This window comes from Pogoniulus pusillus, chromosome 8 (assembly GCF_015220805.1).
Source record: "Pogoniulus pusillus isolate bPogPus1 chromosome 8, bPogPus1.pri, whole genome shotgun sequence".
NCBI classification, from domain to species: domain Eukaryota; kingdom Metazoa; phylum Chordata; class Aves; order Piciformes; family Lybiidae; genus Pogoniulus; species Pogoniulus pusillus.
Window position 1 is genome coordinate 41,308,694 of NC_087271.1, and position 23,446 is coordinate 41,332,139.

The 23,446-nt window shown below is 49.3% G+C and overlaps 1 protein-coding gene across 3 annotated transcripts in view; it reads left to right on the forward strand.

Moving 5' to 3' along the window:
* Positions 1 to 23,446, forward strand: part of PBX1 (PBX homeobox 1) — a 136,501-nt gene that overhangs the window by 108,345 nt on the left and 4,710 nt on the right. For 2 of the 3 annotated variants that reach the window (XM_064148234.1, XM_064148236.1), the window contains 5 exons: positions 2,261 to 2,451; positions 3,149 to 3,284; positions 7,338 to 7,497; positions 15,461 to 15,573; positions 17,083 to 17,172. In XM_064148234.1, coding sequence (XP_064004304.1) covers positions 2,261 to 2,451; positions 3,149 to 3,284; positions 7,338 to 7,497; positions 15,461 to 15,573; positions 17,083 to 17,172 — 690 coding nt within the window. The remainder of the gene's footprint in view (positions 1 to 2,260; positions 2,452 to 3,148; positions 3,285 to 7,337; positions 7,498 to 15,460; positions 15,574 to 17,082; positions 17,173 to 23,446) is intronic. The other variant, XM_064148235.1, reaches the window with a different exon arrangement.

Here is a 23,446-nt window from a genome sequence, read left to right on the forward strand (position 1 = left end):
TTCGCTGCTGCGTGGTTTGCCTTTGTGATGAATGTGATTTCTACCCTGAGGTTATGGAGTGTGAATAAGGAAGTATCCCTCATTTTTTGGGTGCAGAACAGGCTCAACAGCCAGAGGCCAAGCAGCATTTTGAGTCTTTGGTTTAATGCCTTCTCTGCCAACGTGATGGGGCTGTGAGCAGTTGTTGGTGCTGGATGAGCCACCCCAGCCCCCATTTTACCTGGTTAACTGGATATGTGGTGAGGCTGGGGCATGTCTCACCCCTTCAGGTATTGTGTTGAAGCTGTTGATGATCATATTCAGATCTACCCACCTGGTGTGGAGCAACCTTAGCAATGTGCCTCTGAGTCAGGATGGCCAGGCAGGGCTCTAGTGTTGGAGAACCTGAGTGTTGGTCACACCATAAAATGCATTTCAGCAGAGGGTTAGAAGGGGAGGGGAGTGACAGGCCCCAGGGAGCAGCCAAGGGGGTAGGTTGGAAGAATGACCTTTGGTGTCTATCCTCAGCTCTTGCTGTCGCTTCCTCAAGGCACAGAGACTGGGTGGTGTGGCACAGTGGAGCCTCAGCCATCTCGAGTGGGTAGGAGTGGAAAGCGTGTCAGGGCTTATCTTTCAGCCTCTGGGCTGAAGAGGGAGAGACACCCTATGTCCTCTGTCATGTAAGCCCAAGGAGAGACCCTGCCACAGCCTTCAGGGAAGGACCTTCTGCTCCTTCCTTCCCTTGGTTGAGAGCATTTATTGTTTGCTTTTCTGATCTTGTTTCTGTATCATTTTTGCTCCTCAAAGGGACATCTAGGCGAGAGAAGCCTTTATCCCAGCCCCATGGGGGCTTCTCACAACTGAGGACAGGGTCAGGTTTGCCACCAATTTAAATCTGCAGATGACTGTGTCAGTCTACATCTTCAGTATCATCACCCACTGTCCTACAAAACTGGGGTTCAGGGTTTCTCAGTCTCCACTCCCCCTCCCTCCAGTGCCATTGTCAGTGGCTGAGGGTGCTCGGTGCCTGGCTTCTGATGGCGTCTGGCTGCTACTGTGACAGCACAGCACTCACTGGCAATTTTGCTTTTATTGCTCTTTATTTCACACCAGGAGGAGACGAGCTGAAATTGCTTGGGCATCTAGGAGCAAAGAGGCACCTAGCTGAGCTTGCTCTGGGAGATGGGAGCTGTCTGCTAGAGCTGGTGATGGGCATTTGAAGGGGCGCTGCTGGCCTCAGGGATGTCTCCTTGTTGAGTCTGAGCTGTGGGTGTGGATTCATCTTGGAAGGGTGGGAGACAGTCAGTCAAGCTTGTGTTGTCAGTCCACATAGTCAATGTTTCTTTTCACCGATAGCTCTTTTTTCCCCATTGTGGGGTGGGAACTGGGGGCACTGCCCCTGCAGCAGCTGTCTGCATCCCAGGAGCATTGACCAAAGGCTTGTTGAGCCATCAGTGTTTGAATGCTGTTCTCAGCCTGGTTTTTTGGGCTTGGTTCTGGGAATTGGAGGGTCCTGTCTTTCTTGCGAGTTTCTTGTGAGGATGGCTGAAAGGGCAGTGAAGTGGCCCTCAGTGTCCCTTTGACTTTTCTCACTGCCCTGTCCTCACAGCACAGCATGGGGACAGCAGAAGCAGCCAGGCAATGCTGTGCCAGCAGCAAACTAATTGGGATTATTACCTTCTTGCCCTGAGTTGTCAAGACTCCTGCCTCACTCAAGCTTTAATTATTATGGTTATTTACTTCTTATCTGATGTGCTAAGAGCACAGAGCAGTGCTGTTGTCTCTGAGCTGCTCCTGTGAAGCACGAGGGGCTCTACATGACATGCCCTGCTGGGGTCCAGCTAGGGCAGCAGGAGCAGGGACAGCAGGTCAAAAGGTTCATGGTCTTCCTCAGATACATCAACAGCTCCTTCAGTCCCATCCAGAAAAACAGTGTCAGGGACTTCCACCATGCCTTGAGAGACACTTGGGGCTTCACCTGCCCTTGCTCCATCTTTGAACCCTGATAGCAAAGAAGTTGGCTCCTGCCTTTCTCAACACGTTTATTGAGACTCTCTTATGCCCTCTGTTTGGCAGATGAGAAAAACTTCTCTCCCCACTGAGAGCCAGCACATTCTTGCTGTGGGTTTACCTTAACAGTCCCCAGCCACTTGTGTCACTTATGTCAACAGTCCCCTGCACTTGTGTCACCTCTCTGAGCAGCGTTGCCTCTGTACTGCCCTCAACATCACGGAATGACCTTCCGATCCTGGGGTTTCTTTTGCTTTTCTTGCCATTCCAGGCATGCAATGAATTCACCACCCACGTGATGAACCTGCTGCGTGAGCAGAGCCGGACCCGACCCATCTCACCGAAGGAGATAGAGCGGATGGTGAGCATCATCCACCGCAAGTTCAGCTCCATCCAGATGCAGCTGAAGCAGAGCACGTGTGAAGCCGTCATGATCTTGCGCTCCCGTTTTCTGGATGCACGGTGAGTTCACCCCACCAAGCACATCTCTCTCTCTATGCACCAGGCAGTGCTATTCAGGGCTGGGAGAGATGTTTTGGGGTTCTGGAGTGAATTCAGATCTACCTGGAGTGAGTGCAGAGGAGAACAATGAATCTGGGGAAGGGCCTAGAGAATAAATCTTATGTGGAGTGACTGAAGGAGCTGGGTATAGTTAGTTTGACAAAGAGGAGGCTGAGGGGAGACCTCATTGCTGTCTACAGCTACCTGAAAGGACATCGTGGAAAGAATTCCCCAAGTTGGTAACATGCAGGCTGTGGCTTGGGGTGAGGAGAGGCAGCTGCACAGACAACGCCCAGCTGTAAATGGAACAGACTTCCCTAAGGATAAATCCTGCACTGCTTTGTCAGCACAGAGCTTTGCAGAGTTGCAGTGATGTCTGTGACCCAGGGCATCCAGGTGTTGGGAGTCACCTTCCCAGGTGGAGGAGATAGGGAATGGAGACTGACTTGCTTTGGAAGGTTCTGAGAGGAATCACATGCAAGGTGTGGATGGGAAGCTGCCTGGGCATGAATCTATTGCACTCCCAGCAGCAGGGGACAGAGGGAAGGAAGTGGGGAAAGCCAGAGTATCTAAAGTTACATTTCTGTTTCTGGATCCCTGGCACTGATTCCCTTTCCTTTTCTTTCCTTTCTATTTCCTTCTCTTTCCTCATGCCAAGGCGGAAGAGACGAAACTTCAACAAGCAGGCTACGGAAATCCTGAATGAGTATTTCTATTCCCATCTCAGCAACCCTTACCCCAGTGAGGAAGCCAAAGAAGAGCTAGCCAAGAAATGCGGCATCACAGTCTCACAGGTGAGAGAGCTCAGAAACGCAACAAAGACAGCTACTGCTAATGGGAACCCTTGGCACGGTGGAGGATGCTCTCAGCCTCAGTCAAGTCAGTCATGTCCCAGTGCTGAGCATTTCATTACTAAATGAGTGCAGCACAAGTTAGTGTAAATGGGTGGGAGAGCAGATGGCAGACTTGCAGACTGAAGTCATGGATGGCAAAGGAGAGTTTGGAAGAGAATTTAGGAGGGATGAAGACTTCATGGAGTGACAGCTGTGTATGTAGCCAAGGAGTTAACAGCTCAATAGAAATGATGTGGAGTGACCCACAGAGGTAGAGTCTTCTCAAAGAGTTAGTGCTGAGCTGGCTTACAAGAAGAGCTCGTTTGAGCTGCAAGTCCATTCTTCAAGCCAAGGGGTTTGAAGGCAGTAGGAAGAATTGCTCAGATTTTGCTCAATAAGGTAGAACGGACAAGGTCGTGGTGGGAAGGCTCTGGGTCAGACAGGCTGATGGTCATAGTTTGTGCTCAAGGAGGGTGGGCTCTCTCGGGGTCGTTTCTCTCTGTCATTACTCTTGTGCTGCTGAACATGACATCTCCCTGACTTGCTTAGCCCTCAAAGTCAATAAAGACAAATTGAGTTATTTCCGTACATTCAAGGCAGCCATGTTGCTTTGACCTGGGAGCTGCTGGGATTTGTAGGAGTGCAGTCAGTCCTTGAAGTGTTCAGCTGTGCATTGCTCAGGCCTGCCCTTCTTTATACCCCCTCTTTCTGCAGCACACTGTGTAACTGAAGGTCAATCTATATGGCCTCTGGTAGTCCTGTGCTCGTGTGAGCTTAGTGCTCCCTCTAGGCTCCCACTGCCTTCCCCATCGTGGACCACTTTCCAGCTCCAGGCACATGCCTGTTTGTCACTTGAGTAAACTGAAGACAGTGGTAGCATCTGGTGTCCTTGTGAGAGCATGTCTGACTTCAGCAGGAGCCACAGCATCCAAGGGTAGGTGTCGTCACCATGTTGAATGCCTGCTGAGTGACTCCGATTGCGTCCCCTGGGTCAGAAGACTCAAGTGTTGATTCTACACGGAGCTGTCTATGGGAAACAGCAGACGCTGGCTTAAGTAAAACTACAGCTGGCCTGATGCTTGCCCTCTCACATTTAATTCATCTGTTCACACTTACAACTTTTCCCTTGCAAAGAGAAAATGCCCAGGGGAAATGCTGCATTTAGGGTTTTTCTGATCACGCTGTTTCAAGGCTGCTTCATGCAGCAGTCTCCAGGATCTTCCTCCTTTCTTTGTCCAAAGGCGGTAGAAACAAACACACATCCAGGTCTCTGCTATTGCTGAAGCTAAGTGGGAACATGGGACTGCATGAATCTGGAGCATGGAAGGAGAGTTGATCTGAACTGAAAAGGCTAACGAAGGCAGGTTCTTTGCTTCACAGCTTTTAAGATGATTGTTTGCGGTGGCCGTTTATCCTAACTTCTTTCCCTGTGACCCTCAGAGTTCACTCACTGGCTGCAACATTTGAAGACAGGAGAGCTGTTGTAGAGAAATGCCCAAGTGGGAAGATCATGAAGGAGCATGCTCTCATTAATGAGAAAGCTTGACCAAGAAGTAGAATGGAGCTCCTTGCGAGCAGCAGCTGCTCCTGCTGTCTTTGAAGTCTTCATTCTCAGATCTGTATTGGTGATGGTCAGTTACTACCTTTTGTCTCTGCAAGCCTCTGCAGGGTATAGTTTCCTTTTCCTGCTCTGCAGCCGCACGAGGTTGTACCTGCAGTTCAGGAGCTTGTAAATAGGTGCATGAAGCCACCTCTGCAGCTTCATGTCTATGGAAGCTGCTGAATGCTCTGGGAACATTGCAGATAGAAAGAAAAAAACATGGGTTTCAGTTTGCCCCAAGCCAGAACAATTTTGCTGAGTTGAGGGGGAAATTGTGAGCTTCCCGAGGTGAACATCCAGTATTGTTTTCTCTGCATTGGTGCTTGGACAGTCAATTTGGAAGGGATAGCAATGATATACTTGCTCACTAGCAAGCAAAGGCAGACTGTCCTTGGAGATCCTCCATAGAGGTTGATCTGCTAGTTCAAGATTGCAGCACCAAGCAATCCTAGGAGTGCTGAAGCTCTTCTGAGGGAGCTGAAGTATCCTCTGGCATTTGCCTGTGCTCTTTTTCCTGATGAGCTCTCTTAAATAAGGCTGGTAGTGGCTGGAAGTTGTCTTCTGCTTAGAGATGGGCATGTAGAAAGACATTCTTCTGATGCTCTGTGTTGTTGAAAAAGTTGAGAGATGCTTCCCAAACTGTAAGCTGAATATTTCCCAGGTCTTCTCTGAAGTTGTTCTGTGTGACATAGCATCCACAAGTGAACAGGATTATCATCAGCAGAGACTTCAGGAGTGCTGAGTTCTTGCTGGTTTAGGAGGCACCCTGACATTTCCCCTGGGAAGCAGTTCTGCCCAGATACCACAGCCTGCTTTCCCAGACTTGGGAGTTAAGCTATCATTGTGACATGCAGACTTTGGGTTGTTTATCCAGACACCCGGCAGGCTGTCCCAGTGACCTTTCTGTCAAGCATTCATACTGCTGATCCCAGGACAGTCTGCAAAGATCAAAGCTTGGACCTCTCCTTGGGGCTGCTTGAAGTTCACGCATTGTGCTGCTGCACGCCCAGGGAAATGGCTTTGCTGGACTGGCATGAGCAGAGCTGCAACACTTCATTCTGCCTTCAGATCTGACCCATCATTTCTAGCCACCCAGTGTGAAGTTCACTGCCCTTCTTTATGTCTTTTGAAATAAATCCACTAGCCCCATCCAGGACACTTCTAGGTGCATAGATACATCAGACTCATACTGGTCTTTGAACAAACACAGTGGAAGCATCTCCTGCCTTGTTTCCTGGGACCAGAGTTAGGTCTTAGGAGGAGCCCTGTGATCCCTCTCCAGCCTTCCCATGGAGCTAAAGTACATTCAGCTGAATGAAGAACATCCACTTCTGGCCTTCTGGACTGATGTCACTCAGATGGATCAAAAGCAGTACCAAGGCAATCATGTGTGTCAGCCAGGCCTGAATAATTTCACAGGATGTTCTCCCTGTAAGCCACACTGCCTCCTCCAAAGGGAGGAGAAGGGGTATCTAGGAATCAGGACATCTGTCCCTGTCAAAGAGATACTGGGGAGAAGGCAATTAAAAAGTTCTCCAAAGGACACCTGCTTGTTAAATTGTGCCATTTGACTTTCTCAGGTGATACTTCTCTGGAACGAGTCTAGTGGTTCCTGTGGATCCCCTCAGTGGATGTCCTATCTGCAGAGGAACCAAAGATACCTGCACAAACTCGGTGCTCGCAGGGGGGTTCCATCAGCTTACCTGGGCTTAGTGTGGCACAGCGTCCTGTTGTGAGAACTGAAATTTACCCCCAGGGTAAATTCCCAAATGCACTCAGAACTTGGAAGCAAAAGGAAAGTTGCATTTACAAAATTTGGCTTATCTATAGAAGCACCAAATGCAGTGGACACTTATAAAGCATATTTCATGTATTTGCAACTCAGCAACAATACGAGAACCCTCTTGTACAATAATTTAGCCTCCCTCCACCCCAGGCAGCCCAGAGGAACCGCTAGCAGCCACCTCCTCCTCCTGCCTTTCTCTTCCCAGTACCTCACAGACACAATATGAGTCAGTTGAGCCAGCAGAGGGTCAGAAGGGACATAAGGGAGCCATGCAAGCAAGCAAAGCTGTGGAGAGAAAGAAGTGAGAAAGGGCAAAGCAAGTTTAAGCTGTCCAGCAAACAAATGAGATGATACAAACCTATCAGTTATTATTCTGTCTCCAATCCCTAACTTGCTTTACGTTCAACTCAAACTCTGGGAAATTCCTGTTCTTGTTTGCACTTAGGAACTAGGCTAAAGTACTGGCTCTAAACCATAGATAGAAGGTGCTTCCTTCCACAGCTGGGAAAACAGGGGGGAGGGGGAAGGAGTATGCAGTGCTTCACCTGACCTAATCCTCCTTCCTCAGCCAGCCATGCTCACCGGAACCGAACGTTAATGTCTTTGTCTTCTCTTGAACTCGCCCTAGGTATCAAACTGGTTTGGAAATAAGAGAATCCGGTACAAGAAGAACATAGGTAAATTTCAAGAGGAAGCCAATATTTATGCTGCCAAAACGGCTGTCACGGCTACCAATGTGTCAGCCCATGGAAGCCAGGCTAACTCACCCTCAACTCCCAATTCAGCTGGTTAGTTTTTACGTTTGTTTTATTTTGGGTCGTTAGTGTTTGGTTTTTTGGTTTGTTTCCCCTCTCCCTCTAATCTCTTCTCTCTTGTTTTCTCCTTTTGGTTATTTCAGCTTTTATTTTCTGGATTTGATGGACTTAGTTGTGTGATCTTTACAAAAAAGCAAAAAGAGAGCTGGGTTTGGTTTTGGGGGTTGTTTTCTGGGGGGCTGTGGGGGGTGTACTTTATTTTCTTTACTTTCTTCCCCCTCTTTTTTTTCGTTTGGTTTTTTTTTTCCCTGTTCCTCTTCCCTGTTCTGTGTTTTTGTTGGCAAAATGGTATGATCAGACCTTGTGACTGATGGTGCCACCTTGGGGGGGTCATGTGCATGGACGGTAAGCAAAAGCAGAAACGTGGTCTGAAAACAGATGCTGGTTGCACTTTGTGGGGAGGAAAACTTAATTAAGTAGTCGTTGTGTAATGATTTGTATAATGAATGGGGCCAAAGCATGAGTGTCCCTAACAGATAAACCCCAGCATTCCTGGGGTGTCCTGACTCATGCTGTGTGGGGTAGATTTGTGTCCTTTAGTTGTCTCTCTGTTGTGGTTACCTTTTATTGCTTACATGACAGTGTCTGAATCACCTGCAAGAGTGTGCTCTGTGTGAACTTTATTTTCCCTTTGTGTCAGAATGATCCAGGGAACTCCATGAGTTGTTCTCCTTCCCTTTCTCCTTTTCATGCCCATCTGCTGTGGTTTCCATTTGTTTATTTTGAGGGTCAAAGGCATAGAGCACTTTGCCCAGATGTCAACTCCTCCGCTTGAGAATGATGCTTAGTTCATGCGTGGCTCCTGCCCTGGGGATGACCAACCCAAAAATGACTCCAGGCTGTGGTTGTCCGGTTGCAGTGGAAAACTGAGATGTGTTTAAAAGGAGGGGGAAAAGTGAACTTCTGGGTGCTGTGTACTTTGTTATCCATGCAAATACCTATGTGCCTGGTTTATTTTAGGGGGGGGGGAGTGAGAGAGAGAGTGGAAATGTGTCGCTCTTGTGCCTTTGAGCTTGATGTCTGCTCTGTCGCTGGGGTGTGACACTTGGTGTTATCAGGTAGGCTACTGAGAGGAAGGAAACAATGGGGGTGAGAGAGGATGGTGGACAGAAGTGGTACACTGTGCAAGTGCTGGTTGCTGTCAGGGCATGCTTCTATGGTGAGTGCAACCCTTCCTCTGACAGGTATCAGGGGAAGTACCCCCAGATCTTGAGAACTGGAATGGAAAGTGGAGAGCTGGGGGGTCAAATAAAGGGAGGAACCACTAGCATGGGTCTCTGGCTGATCTCCCAAACCAACCTCCCAGAAGAAAGGCAAAGGCAGTTCATCACCCATAAGTTAATGAGGGTTTCCAGTCTGTGCTGGGGACCTCATCCATGGACCTTGCAGAGACTCCTGTGGGTGGCTTGCACAGAAGCAAGTGGTAGATGGACTGTGCAGTGGGGAGGTGTCCCTGTTCACAAACCCTTGATTTACAGATGTGTTACTTGCTAGGGGTCTGCACCTCAGAGCCACCAAGGGTGGAGAGGTTGCAGGTCAGAAATACTGCTGGAGGGTATCTCTCCTACCACCTGTGTGCCCAGCGAGCAAGCTGTGCTGTCTGTTGTGGCTAGACCAAGGTGCTCAGAAGCCTCAGGTGGATGTGGCAGGTGATTTGCAGGAATTATGTTGAATCCTTTTAGTTTGTTCCCCCCCACCACTTTTCTTTCCATTGTTTGAACTACTGAGGATTTAACTGTGGCTTTGGAAGTGTCATCCTTTCCAGAGAGCTCACTCAAGGCACCTGGTCAAGTGGGATCTCTTGATATTAGCACTCCTCTGTAGGAAAGACTGGAGGGTAGAGCTGTGTGTGTTAAGGGATACCTGCTGCCTGCAACGCTGGCCTGCAACCTGCATCATCTTGCACCAAAGACACAGTTTTGCCTCTTGCCATCTTTATTCAACTACAGTCAGATCCAAAGGTCTGGAATAGCAAGGGAAGAGCTTCAAAATACTTCAATGAGTTTGGAGCTGGCCTGCACTTAGTGGAATAAGTATTTCCCTAGTGCCTGCCCAGTTCAATAGTGCTCCCACGTGAGGCTGTTCTTCACCTTCCCCACCAGCAGGAGCTTGGCTCTTTCAAAGACAGATTGGCTGATACCCTGCAGTAAATGGCTCAGATAGTCCCTGGGTAACACTACGCTTTCAAGGAAGGACAAACAGTCTTGTTATTAACAGGTATCCCTTGAGCTCCTGGGCCCTCTTTCTGTCTCACTTGACTGCACTCCAGAAACACTGACCTCTTTTCACATGCCTAATGTAGCAGTGGTGCTGAAGCAGCACAGTGGTGCCAGGGGAGCCTGGAGGCCAGGGAAATCCTTCTTCCCCACAAAATGAGGTGTTTCTAACCTGGCCCAGATCCCACCACCTTCCCTGTGCTCTGTAGCAGTGGCAGAGTAGTGGTGAAGCCTCTCTGTCAGCACTGCAGTAGTCTCTGGAATCAGTTTGCAGACAGTGGGTTTGAATGTCTTTGCAAGGCCTCTCCTGAGAAGACAGCTAGAAGTGCCCTGGGATTTTATCTCTGTCAGTGACATCCCAGGTTGAGATCTGCCCTGGTGAACAACACAGATGTAGCAGCTCAGTCAAGCATCCCTGCACTGTCGCACTGTTGGGCAAAGGCATATCCCGAGGACATCTGGAGTTGTGTCACCTCCTGTGCTTCATGTTGTCATGTAGGCTCTAGCAGCACAAAGCACATCTCTACACACTAGGTCTGAAACACCTGTCTGAGGATTTGGAAGGTGATGTCAAGGGCCATGAGTCACCCAGATGTGCTGAAATTCCATGGGACAAATACGGAAGGGGATGAAGAGGTGAAGGACTAGGACGGATGATGCCTGTCCTTTTACAGCAAGGACTTGGCTCTTTTTTCCCATTTGATGGAGATGTGTAGGACCTTCTGGTTTATATACACTGTAGGGCATTGTAGAAAGAAAGAGAGTAGGCAGAGGACAGATCGTAAGAAAGAAGTGACCAGCAATGTAGTCCCTGGAGGGCTGTGATCATGGAAGAGGTGGTGGAACTGGATGCAGTGGGACCTGGGACAGAAGCTAAATTCATTTCTGCTATGGCTGCACAGGCCCATCTGTTCTCTGCGCTGATGCCCACGTTATCAGAGATTGGTGAATGGCTACAGTCAGTCAAAGAGATTGGCCACACATTGACAAGGGCAAGGATTGCATCTGTCTAGCCATCTGGCACGTTCAAAGCAGGGTCCCCCATCCTCAGTCACCCAGGCCTGAATGTCAAACACCTTTTCATCCTGAATATGCAGTCGGGCTTTATCAGCCAGATGTTCAAATAAGCTGAGATGTCTGGCTCATTTGGGCTAACAACTCCCCATCCTCACTTTGATTGCCTGGACAATCTCAGCACAAAAACCACATGGCAAATGAAAGCTGTTTTATGTGGGCAGACCCTTTTGCCAGCCAGAGTCCTCAAGGGCCACACACAGGTGATGACATCCAGTGAAATCTTCCATGCAGAGCAGCCAAAATTGTCCTGAACTGTGTTTAACTGCTCACGCTTTTGTTTTGTAACAACCTTCTTGAGAGGTGCTGATGGAAAGAATTGTGCTCTCTGGAAATGTTTCACCAAGCACAGGCCTGATTATTGTATCTTATCTTCTCTGCCTTCCTCCACTTGTGGCAACCACTTGTCCAGAGCACAGCACTGCAGAGGACCCTGCTTCAGCAGAGAGGCTATTCTGATCATGGTCTCACTGTCTTGAGTGCTGGTTGGCAAGTGAAAATGAACAAATACCCTGCTGGATCACCCCAGGCTTCAAGACCTACAGTCAAACTCGATGACTTTGTCCAGCTACGTGGTTCATCAAGTTCTTTTATCTTTGGTCATTGTAGAAACACAAGGAAAAGTTACAGGGGAGGCAAATTCTGTGCTCTCAGTACATGTGTCACTGCTGTTGTTCAACTAGGAATCTTGTGTGTATGACCCAAGTTAGCTTTAGTGGGTCAGTGGGCTGGACCTCTGCCTCATTTTATGGCAGGTGGCATGAGACAGCAGGTGTGGATGGCTTGATTTCAGCTCCAGTGAATACCATTGCTCTATTTGGGTTTTTTTAATACCATTTAAATTGCTGGTTACTTCAGGGAAGAGGAATTGTTGGAGGTCCTGGAAAGTATGGGGTGGAAGCTGAGACTGTCAAAACATTAGAGGAGCTGAAGATGCTCTGAAGAGCTGGAGATGTGATGAAGAAATATCAGCGGTCAAGCTTGGAACATTTTTGAATTGGAGGCAAACTTTGAGGCAAACTCATCAGAGATGTTAGGGCAGAAAGAGATCTCTTGGTGGGCATCATTTCAATGTAGACTTTTACCCAGTGCAAGATCCATTGGCAAGATCTGACTGCCATAGCTTGTTTAAACATTTCCAGTGCTGAAGCTGATGATGAAACCAGTAGACACTCAAGACTAAGGAGGAGTCGTTACAGGTCTTGGTTCAGTACGATCATGGAATGGAATCATAGAATGGTTTAGGTTGGAAGGGACCTCAAAGATCATGTAGTTCCAACCACCTGCCATAGGCACTAGAACAGGTCACTCAGGGCCTCATCCAGCCTAGCCTTGAATGCCTCCAGGGAGGGAGCATCCACAACCTCCTGGGGCAACCTGTTCCAGCGTTTCACCACCCTCATGGTAAAGAACTTCTTCCTAACATCTAACTTCAATCTCCCCTCTTCCACTTTAAACCCATTACCCCTCATCCTGTCATTACAAGACCTTGTCAATAATCCATTGCAAGCCTTCCTATAGGCCCCCTTCAGATACTGGATGGCCACTGCAAGGTCTCCTTGAAGCCTTCTCTTCTTCAGGCTGAAGAGCCCCAGCTCTCGTAGCCTGGATGTCTGGATGCTGAAGATGAACCACTGTTTCACACTGCTGCAAGTCATGAAAAGTGTTGTTTTTTTCTGTCTGAGCACAACAGCATCAAGGGACCTCATGCCAAAATCAGAGTTCTAAGATAGTTGTTACCTCTCAGTTCCTGAGGAGCCCCACATCAAACTACAACCACTGAAGACCTTTGGTGTGTTCACAATGAAGCCTTTCAGAGGATCAGGTTAGAGTTATGACAGAGCCTCCTCTAGCAAAAGGATTTGACTTGTATTCCTGGATCTTGTCTCCATGTAGGATACCAGAGTCATAATTTTCAGGGCTCTTCACATTCCTTCCTCCTCAGGCACTGGAGTACATCAGCCCCTCTTAGCCATGTCTCTGAGACTTTGGGCCCTTGTAATTTTCATATGTGGCTGGTATGTAGGCAGCAGAGTGCTGAAGCAGCAGAGCTGCAGCGCAAAGGGCTGCCTGCAGTTACAGCTCTGATGCAGATGCATCCGTACATGCAGGGCCGTTGGTATGCGCATATTTATCCCTGCATCCACATCAGCAGAAGACATATTTACCATTTAGGGGGGCACACAGATTGTGAAAACACCCTGTGCCAGTAGCCCTCTAGATCTTGAAGTGACGCCTCCTGTGCTCCCCATGATTTCCCAAACAACACTGCCCTTCAGAACTGGAGTTTGTGGCTGTTGGTTTATCTCCTCCCTCCCAGTCTCAGTTTTACAACCAGCTTTTGTTAAGTCTCAATAAAATATTAGTTAAGTTTATGGCATTTTTATTTGTTATTATTGTTACAATTTTCTTTTGGTAGGGGGAAGAGAGATGAATTTTTTTTGTTCTGGGGGTATAGAGATAGTAGTGTCCTGTCCGGTGCTCAGGGGTTCCCAAGTCCTCTTCCCAGCTCTACCAGTGATTAATATTTATGTGATCTCAAAGGTTTCTGCTCACCTTAAGAGGAGACTGTTCTCTGCTCTTTGTGAGCAGTAGCTGCCACGGCCTTTGATTCCCAGCCAACGCAGGAGTATGAAGCCATGTTCCTATCCTTTGCATATGCTGGTGGTCAAAGTGATCATTCAGAAAGTGGAGTAGGAAGCATCTTTGTGGATGTGAGAAGTGCCCATCTTCATGCTTACAGTTGAGCAGTGTCAGGGTTGGCAATCCTTATTCTGCCAGTTCCTTTCCTTAGTTTTTTTAAAATATTTTTAAAATAGCAAGTACCCTGAGAGCTTGGGAAGTGACAGGAGCCCTTTGCCAGCTGAGCAGAGGAGGTGATGGCTACAGCTGCCTTCTGACTAGTCCTGGTTATTTTGTGCAGCACTGTGGGATTGCTCTCTGGAACAGGTTGGGCAGGGGTGACACTGAGCACAGACAATGAGCTATTCCTAGCTCTGCTCTCTCCAGGTGCCAGTGGGAGGGTCAAGACAAAGACTCACTGTGCTCGAGATGTGTCTTTGTCTTGACTGTCTTGGACATTTTACCTAGCAATGGTGTTTCTGCTTTCCTTCAATTCTGAGAATTGCTAGCACCTGACAAAAGCCAGTTACAAAGAGAGCAGCAGAGACTTCAGTGAACATTAAGTCTCCAGCATAGACCTCTCACTTGTGCCCTAACCTTTCTCGGAGGTGGCTTTTTGTCAGAGGAGCTTTCCTAGTCCGCCTCTAGCGTAGAGCTGGGGTCTGTCCAGAATGTTTGTTCCTTCTACAGCAAAGGGAGGGGAATTGGCAGGCATTTCTCAGAACTTAAACATGAGCCATAGTTGGGCAGTTCCACCAGGACTTTGGTTGCCAGTCTTCCAAGCTGGAAGTGGTGGTGGAGAAGCTGAGAAGAGTGTATCTGGGGTTGGAGCTGAAAGTATAGCTGACCTGGGCCCCTGAAGTCTCTCCTTTCCAAGGCTAACGTCATGTATATAACCAAACCTTGCACGTTGAGCTGTCTCACACTTAACGCGCTGATCTGCACGACAAGCTCTGAAATAATCCCACACAGCCTTTTTATTTATTTTTAACCCCTTCCCTCCTTCCCCACCTGCCACTTACGTGATGGATTTGTAGCTGAGGGAGGTGCTCAGATGGCACAGCTGGGAGCAGACAAACTTGTTTTTGCAGAGGCAGGAGGTTTTGGGTTTTTTAATGTTTTCTTTTCCTTCTGCCCCCCTGAGCTGTCCTCACCATGACCGTGTTTAGCATAACACTGACAACTGGTGCATGCAGTGGGGAATTTGCTTACAGAGCTCGTTCCTCTGGGGCAGCTGGCCCGGGAGGGCTGTGACACCCTTGCGGTGTCTCATAGCTAATCACAATGAGATACACTTGCCAATGTGATGGGTACTGGGAGTCTGGCCCAGGTGCCTTCATGTTTTTCCTAGTCTTCTCTCCTGGTGCTCTGTAGTTCTCACCAGTGATAATTTCCTAATGTCCTGAAGGCAAATCCCACAGACTGCTCCCTTGCAGAGCTCCTTGTGGCTCAGCAGGAGCTCCAGCCATGGAACTGGATTGTGTCTGGATGTGTTCACCCTGCAGAGAACTCTGTAATGCAGATTTACCCACCCCAATCTGAGCTTCTCAAAACCAGCAGTTGTGTGGGACTGGTTCTTCCTGCTAAAAAGGCTTCTGCTCTTGATAACGAGGCTTGTTTTGGGTAATTCTGTTCTCCAGTGCAATCTGCCAGGTGGACACATCCAACATCCAAGATTGTTAAAGCTTCCTGAAGGATTTTGCTGCTCTGAAATGAAGGGAAAGGGCTGTCCGAGTTTTCTAGTATGAGTTTTATCTTGGTTGAAAGCATGAAGAATCCTTCCTCCAGCTGAGGAGCTGTCAAAGAATGTTCTTGGCATTGAGCTGTAACAACATGTGGCTTTGAATAACCTCAAGAGTGCATCCTTTTGTTTTGTTTTGCTTGCTCTGTTCTTCATACTACTAACCTGACTGTGTTTTGGTTTTGTGGTTTGCTTTGCATGTTGTTCCTTCCTCTTGGCTGAGAGTCATGGGGTGGATCTTTTTCCTTTCTATGATTCAGGTGCCTCACTCTTTCCTTTCCAGGTTCTTCCAGTTCTTTTAACATGTCAAACTCTGGAGATTTGTTCATGAGCGTGCAGTCTCTCAATGGGGATTCTTACCAAGGGGCCCAGGTTGGAGCCAACGTGCAGTCACAGGTAGGGACCCATCCGATGTACTGCCAGTGAATGCATTAGTGTTGGAGGAGCCTTTGATTGTATTGGCACTTCTCCCTCACGTCCGAAAAGAGCAAATCTCAACCAGCACAAACCAACACTTAAAAAAGGCAAACCAAACCGGAAAACCAACCACCAAAACAAACCAATCCAAAAGAAACCAAAACCAAACACCCAAACAAACCAACAACCATGGTCTTGAGGAGACTTGCCCACACTTTGTGAATGCATTTGGCTCTGGCTTGATAGTCATAGTAGGAGAAGAGGAGGTTTAGGAGGACAGGCATGAACTCAAAACAGATGAGGCTTAGGTTCTGCTTACTTTATTCTTCCAAAGCAAGGGGCCAGACATATGGACTGGTGTCTCATTTTACAAGGCTTCCACTAACACCTTTGGTGCCAAACCAAGTGTCTGCTGAGAGGCAAGAAATGTTCAAGCACACAGATAGTTTTTTTCTTTTTAACTTATTTATTTCTGATTAAAAGCCACACTTCACCATCTCCCGACCTCCCCAGAGCACACACAGCCACACCAGCCATGTACCTGCCAGACCGAGCAAGAGACCTTTGAGCAGCATTATGCAGACATCAACTCATGCTTTGGGCAAGAAAGAATTTGAAATAGCCAGGAACTCACTCAGGGGTCCCACCTCCCATCCAATGTCCAGGTGTGCCACGAGTCCACTGTTTGGCATCTAAGGCTCTGTACTGTGTTGGGAGACAACCACTTTGATGCTTCTGCGCTGGGCAAGGAGAGCTCTCTAAAGCCGAGGCTGCTCCCTTTGCAGTGCTGGATGCAGCGCAAGCGTGTGCCAGCCATGAGCAATGAGATGTGCTTGCCATGTGTGCTGCTGCTGGGGCTGGGCTAGGGAAGTGGAGGGAGAGGAACAGGGCATCCAGATGAGAGCTGCTGGTGCCCTTGCCATGGTAGGTATGTCTTCTTCTTGGGCACTCCCAACGAAGGCACTCAGCCAACTCTGAGGATCTTCTTCCACTGCTGCAATCTTCCCAGTGCTTGGGGCCAAAGGCTGGAAGACATTAGGTTTGGCCGGATGATCTTGGAGGTCTCTTCCAGCCTGGTTGATTCTATGCTTCTATGAATAGGGGTAAGAACATGGTGCACAGTGGAATGAGTTGAGTGCAGTGGTGGAGCTGGCTGCAGGAATGTTCTCCAGGAGGTCCCACACCACATTTGCCACGCTCTTCTCCCTCTCCACTCTTTGTCACAAGACTTGGGACCAAGAAGAGCATGAAAAAGCCACTGAGGCGGGTGGGGAGGGGGTGACAAGGGAAGCAGGAGTGGTCCTTTGGCTCAGTTCTCACCACAAGACCTACTGTGTCTGTCTTTCCTCCCTCTTTGAAGTACATATTATTCTTATTTAATTATTATTACTGCTTGTTTTTATCATGCCAAAGATGAAGCGAAGCAGCTTTGCCCACTAACCTTACATTCACTCTAATTTGTCTCTTTGTTGTCCTTGGTCTGTTTAGGTGGATACCCTTCGCCATGTTATCAGCCAGACAGGAGGATACAGTGACGGACTCGCAGCAAGTCAGATGTATAGTCCGCAGGGCATCAGTGTAAGGAAAAAAAATTAGGCTTGGGTTCTTGTTTTGTTTTATTTTCATTTTTGTTCTCTCACTACCAATTATTTCAAAGCCATAGGGCTCAGAATGCCACTTAGTAGGACTTGTCTTTGCTTTTACGGTCACCTAGTTTATTGCTTCTGTATCGGTCACGCCAACGGCAGAGCTCTGCCCACAAAAAAAGTGGCGACCGGGCAGGCTTTGTGCAGGCAGCTGGCGTCTAGGACTGTCAGAGGCGATCAGTGTTTGCCCGGCACCTGCGGCCACATGCACTCGGCCGAGAGGAGCTGCTAAACAGGTGACACCTCGTGTAACCACGGTAGGGAGTGTCACTGCAAGCACCATGGTCTGGAGGTGGCTCCACACGGAGGCCAAAGGCACCGTCCTGGAGCGCCCATCTAAAAATAACTCGTCCCTGGCTGCCGTCCGAAAGTGTGGCGGCAGTGGGGTTGGTTGTCAGCAGCAACGATTGCAAATAAAGGGAGGGAAAAACCAAATGAAGCCAACCTATGTCAACCCAAGAAAACCTCGCCCAACAGGACTGGGGGAGGATGCGAGGGGGAGGGCGGTCTCCCGAGCATCTTCTCCTTGTTCTTGGGTGCGCTGGCGGGTTCTGACTAGCATGAAAATTCGTAGCGACAAGCTGTGTCGCGCTGGGGGAAATCGATCAGACACACACAAGGAGAACCCAGTGTAGATTCGGGACAGCAATCCAACTTCATTTCTCAGATCAATCGTCCTCCATCTCAGCAGTGGTGACAGCAAGCTGGGAGAAGAGGGCAGCCTGGAAAAGGAGGCTGTGAGTGGATGGTGGCAGTGGTGTCCAGGGTGGCACAGAGGAGGGGTCTGCTAGCCTTTGGACACGGCTGGTTGCCGTGGTCTCCATCAGGGAGTTTGAAGGTTGAGGTGGCTTCAGGCTGAACAGGAAGGCAGTAGTCCTCTAGGTGGGATGGTAGTCCTGCTGCTGAGCACCCCAGTGAGGTGTGCCATCCAGTCCCATCACCCTCACAACTCAAGACTTGTGCTGTTTGTCACCTTGGATGTCGCCATCTTTGGGCCCTCGTGGTGCTGCAGGGAGAAGGTGCAGATGGAGGGGTGTGGTGGGATGGGGGCCTGTGCTCCCCTCTCCTGTGGGTGCTGGGGCTTAGCAGGCAGCTTGACGTCAGGAAGCAGAGAAGCAGGGAGGATTTGTGAAGTAATGTAATTGAACATGTGCAGATAATTATGTCTCATTACATAAGCCCGTTGCAAGAACGGCACTTGGAAATGCCAGATGAAAGAGCCTATCGTTCCGCATTAACTTCTCCGCGCACTGAATTTATTCCCTTTCTGGCTTTCTAATACTGGGAGAGTAAATGAATCGCAGGCTGATCATGATAAGAGATGATACTTTTGTATAAATTAAAATACCCCCGAGGAAAGAGGCTGAGCTGATTACAGTTCCACTTGGCTCAGAAAATAACAGTGGGCTGGGTTAAGCCAAAATTTTTGGGGGGGAGAAGCGTTGCTACTGGGGATTATGAGACAGGGAGACTGTCATGGTGGAGAGGAGAAGAAAGAGGCAGTGGGAACTCAAAAGCTGAAGAGGACGAGGAGAAGCTGGACTGCTGTTTCTGGCTGCGGTAATGGTGGAACCAGCATTGGTATCAGTGGCACTGGGCATTGATGGGCTGAGAGAGGCAGCGGCTCAGCTCTATACCCTGTACTTCACAAACAGGATCTGGCGTGTTGCAATCTGATGACTTGGTCTGGCTTTAGGGAAAGCAGTAGCCCAAATTGGTTGCTGTTCAGACAGGACAGGGTGGGAAGAGGGCAAACACACCCAGATTTGTGAGGCACCACTCCATTTCCCTACAAAGCTGTGGTGGGCATGGGGAGTGAGGCAGGGAGTCCAAATCTGAGCAGGTAGCGTAGGAAGCATCTTCCAGGTCATCTCTCTGTTCCTAAATGTTTTTCTTCTCCTGTAAGCCAGGCAGCATGCTCCTGCTTGTAGCTGTTACTGCCATTTTATTGTCTTCCCATCCAGCTAGGTCCTTCAGTGGACCACAGCTGGTCCACCCCTGAAGTGCAGCTGCCCTGGGGACCCTGGGCAAGGTCCTGAGGATCTCCTCAGTACAGGCAGGATTTCTGTCTAGTAGCAGGCAGGGCATCCCTGCCTCTGCCCTGAACCCTTTAATGCCAAGGAAGGGTAACTGGATATGGAGGAAAGCTGCTAGTGACACAGTCCCCGTGTCACCCAAGCATCCCCATGAGCTGCTGGAAAGAGATGAGCTGAAACCTAGTCAAGAGCCCTGTCACAATGATGTTTGCACAGGACTGAGGTTAAGTCATCCCCGGAGCCCGTCAGGGCTGGGAAGTCAGCGGCAGGTTGCCCAGCTCCACCGCTGCAAACCTTGGCAGGGGAGACTGTGCTCAGGATTTGCCTGCCTTGATGCAAGATGAATTTTTAAATGTGTGTAAGTCATGACAGCTGAGGACAGGGATCCACCCAAAGCCCCATTCCCTCTGTGGCTGTGCTGCTTGATGGCTGACAGGCTGCTCCGCGGGGCAGAAAGGGCTGGAATCGGCTCTGCATCATTAGCAGGATAATGGGCAGTGTCCTAGCCCCTGCCTTCTCCATGGCCCTCGGTGGTGGCTGAAGCAGAGTGAGAACAGCTGCCTTCTTCACAGCACCAGTCACAGAGAGGGGTGGGGGTGCTTTTGGTGGTGGAGGGGTGATAGAAGCAGATCAAGGATACCCAGACTTGAGTAGCAGTGAGAGGAAGGAGGGTGCCCCCATGCTGAAAAGAGGGGATGTTTGGGGGCTGAGCCAGTCCCTTCTCCATGTTTTAAGTTTGAGATGTTTTGCACTGTTAAGGGTCTGCCACCTCTACACCCACACAGAGGTCCCTACAGCTTGAGGTTTCAAAGCAGTTAGATGTTCAGGTTCTGGAGGGTTCCAGTAGAAGTGGAGTCTTTATGGTGGCAATGACCCTCTGGAGGATGTGCCCAGGTGGCCAAGAGAGCCAGTGGCATCCTGGCCTGCATCAGGAATGGTGTGGCCAGCAGGAGCAGGGAGGTCATTCTGCCCCTGTACTCTGCACTGCTTAGACCACACCTTGAGTACTGTGTTCAGTTCTGGGCCCTCCAGTTTAGAAGGGACATTGAGATGCTTGAGCGTGTCCAGAGAAGGGCGACGAGGCTGGGGAGAGGCCTTGAGCACAGCCCTACGAGGAGAGGCTGAGGGAGCTGGGATTGGTTAGCCTGGAGAAGAGGAGGCTCAGGGGAGACCTTATTGCTGTCTGCAACTACCTGAGGGGTGGTTGTGGCCAGGAGGAGGTTGCTCTCTTCTCTCAGATGGCCAGCACCAGAACAAGAGGACACAGCCTCAGGCTGTGCCAGGGGAAATTCAGGCTTGAGGTGAGGAGAAAGTTCTTCCCTGAGAGAGTCATTGGACACTGGAATGGGCTGCCCGGGGAGGTAGTGGAGTCGCCGTCCCTGGAGCTGTTCAAGGCAGGACTGGACGTGGCACTTGGTGCCATGGTCTGGCCTTGAGCTCTGTGGTAAAGGGTTGGACTTGATGATCTATGAGGTCTCTTCCAACCTTGGTGATACTGTGATCTCAGCTCAAAACTTCACCCTTCCTACCACTGCCCAGTGGTCCTAAATCCACAAAGTTTTAGGCCCTACCTGCTAATCAACAAATGAGCTATAAAGAAAAACCCCTTTCAGAAACATATTTGTTGAGCTTTAACTTCCAGATAATGTGGAAGTCTGAAATAAGGGGCTGGGTTTTCAGACTAACCAGAGTTTTTTATTGCAAACCAGCATTGTGCAGAGCTGTGTCTGTCACCAGGATGGTGGTGGTCAGCAGCACCATGTGCTATTGAGAATTGCCTCCACTGCTGTTGAGAGGAACCCTGGGCAGTGAGGCCTATAGGAGATAAGACCTTTTGGCTTGTGCTGAGACACTCTTCTCTAGGAACTTAAGCCTTGGAAAGAAAGTTCTTGCTCTTTTCCTCATCAAGCTACAGTCGGTTGTTGCAATCGTGACCTGGTATATGTAAGTTGGTCTAGCAGCACGTCAGTGCCTGAGTTACATCCATCAAAGCAGCTTGAATCTGCTCTGAAGAGTGCTGCCATGACCCTTGGAAAGCGATGGCCAGACAAGGCTTGCATTCTGTGGTGTGTAATAAGAACTTCAATGCATATCATGCAGAGACTCTGATATAAGCTCTTAAAAGCTTAGAGGTCTGAAACCTCCTAGAGGCTACTTCCCATCTGTCAGGCTTGCTGGTATCTGGTGTGTTTGGAAGCTGAGCTGACACTGCCTCATTGGTGAGACAAGGATTTGGTTACAAGTGTAACGTCAAGACAGCCTCCATGTGAAGTGGAAGGTGCCTGAAAAAATTGGCAGACAGGTGTCTGTCTCCCAGCTTCACAGGTGAAGAGCCAACCAGATTTGCTGCAGGTGACAAAAGTGGTGTGAGATCTGTGGGAAAGGGCACCAAAACTGGTTACTTCAGCAATCCATTACCAGCATTTGGCCTGTCACTGAAGACTTGCCCATGCTCTTGCACCTGAGATGGCATATGAAAAGATGTCATGGAGACCATTGCTGTATCTTTGGCTTCTGCCCCTCCTGAAGAGGTCAGAGCTGTATGCAGAGACTACCCAGAGGATCTGCAAGGAGCAGCAACCTCCTCAGAAGACACACTCATCTTCAAGGGAGATCTCAAGGGGTTTAATGCATTCAGTTCCCAAGGGATTCCCTTGCTTCAGAGAGAGGCAAGGCTGCTGAGTAGAATTGGATGCATCCTGCTCATGGCTTGGAATGTGCAGCAACAAAGTGAACTCCAGGAAAGGAGGGATGAGTGTTGATGGTGCCTGTGCACCCTCTGCATGGGGAAAGATCCAACCTTCTCATGGAGGGCTTGTCTGTACTAAAGAATGGTGTCAAGGTGATAGTCATGGCCAAACTTGGGGCCTCTATTCTATCACTTGACCTGCCCAGGCTGGAGGAGCAGGAGGGGGTGGAGTCTGTGGAGGGTGCCCAAATCCAGGTTGTGCTCTCCCCAACATTTAACTGACCTCCTGAATGCAGCCAAGCTGGTAATCAGCACCATGACCACCTACTATACACAAAAGGCTGATGCCCAGTTAGGAGTACCACAGGGCTCCCAGCAGGCAGGCTGCTAAACATTGAGGCATTGCAAGATTTACAGCAGGAATGTGCTGGAGTGCGTCCAGAGAAGGGCCATGAGAATGAACAGAGGGCTGGAGCACCTTGCCCACGGATACAGACTGAGAGGGTTGAGATTATTCAGTATGGACAGAAGGCTCTGAGGAGACCTTACTGTGGCCTTCTAGGGGGGCCTACAAGAAAGCTGGTGAAGGACTTTCTAGTGTCAGATAGCGATGGGACTAGGGGAATGGAGCAAAACTAGAAGTGGGTAGATTCAGACTGGACATTGGGAAGAAGTTCTTCACCGTGAGGGTGGTGAGACACTGGCACAGGTTGCCCAGGGAGGTGGTGGAAGCCTCATCCCTGGAAATTTTTAAGGCCAGGCTGCATGTGGCTCTGAGCAGCCTGATCTAGTGTGAGGCATCCCTGCCCATGGCAGGGGGCTGGAGATAGATGATCCTTGAGGTCTCTTCCAGCGCTGATAATTCTCTGATTCCAAGATGTTCTGCTTCTTGCTGCTTCCAACCACAGCATGCAAAAGCCTCACTAAAAATAGTTGAGCACAATAGGGACAGAGGCCTGCTCAGCACAGCCCCCTCTGCTCTCCCCCTCCTGCTCGCTGTAATGACCCTGCAAACACTAAATGACATCTGAGTGCATTAAGCAGCAAACTCTCCGGTGACATAGCAATTACAGCTCTGAAATAGATTTGGTGCGTCACGGAAGATAAGGGTTTTGAAAGTTTCTGTTGTGATTATAGCTTGTAACTCCAACAAATAACAGGCTTGGTAATAAGAGGCTGCCAGCACAGCTATTGTGGTTCTCTCTCACTGATGGCACGTAAATTGCTATTAATGTCCTAAGTGTACTTGAATATGCCAGTCTCAGGGCGGTGGAGTTGGCTCTGTGTCTCTTTTTATGTGGCCTGTCACAGCCAGGCTGATAATCTACAGTAATTGCTGCCTCTTGCAGCAGTCCAAGACGTGCAAAGGTGGATATTGCATCTTGGGGAGTGCAGGGATGGTGGGACGGGGCACGGCTGCTGGTGGAAGCTAGTGGTGGGGGGTGGACATGGTGAGGGCTTTTCACAGGCAAGGAGCATGC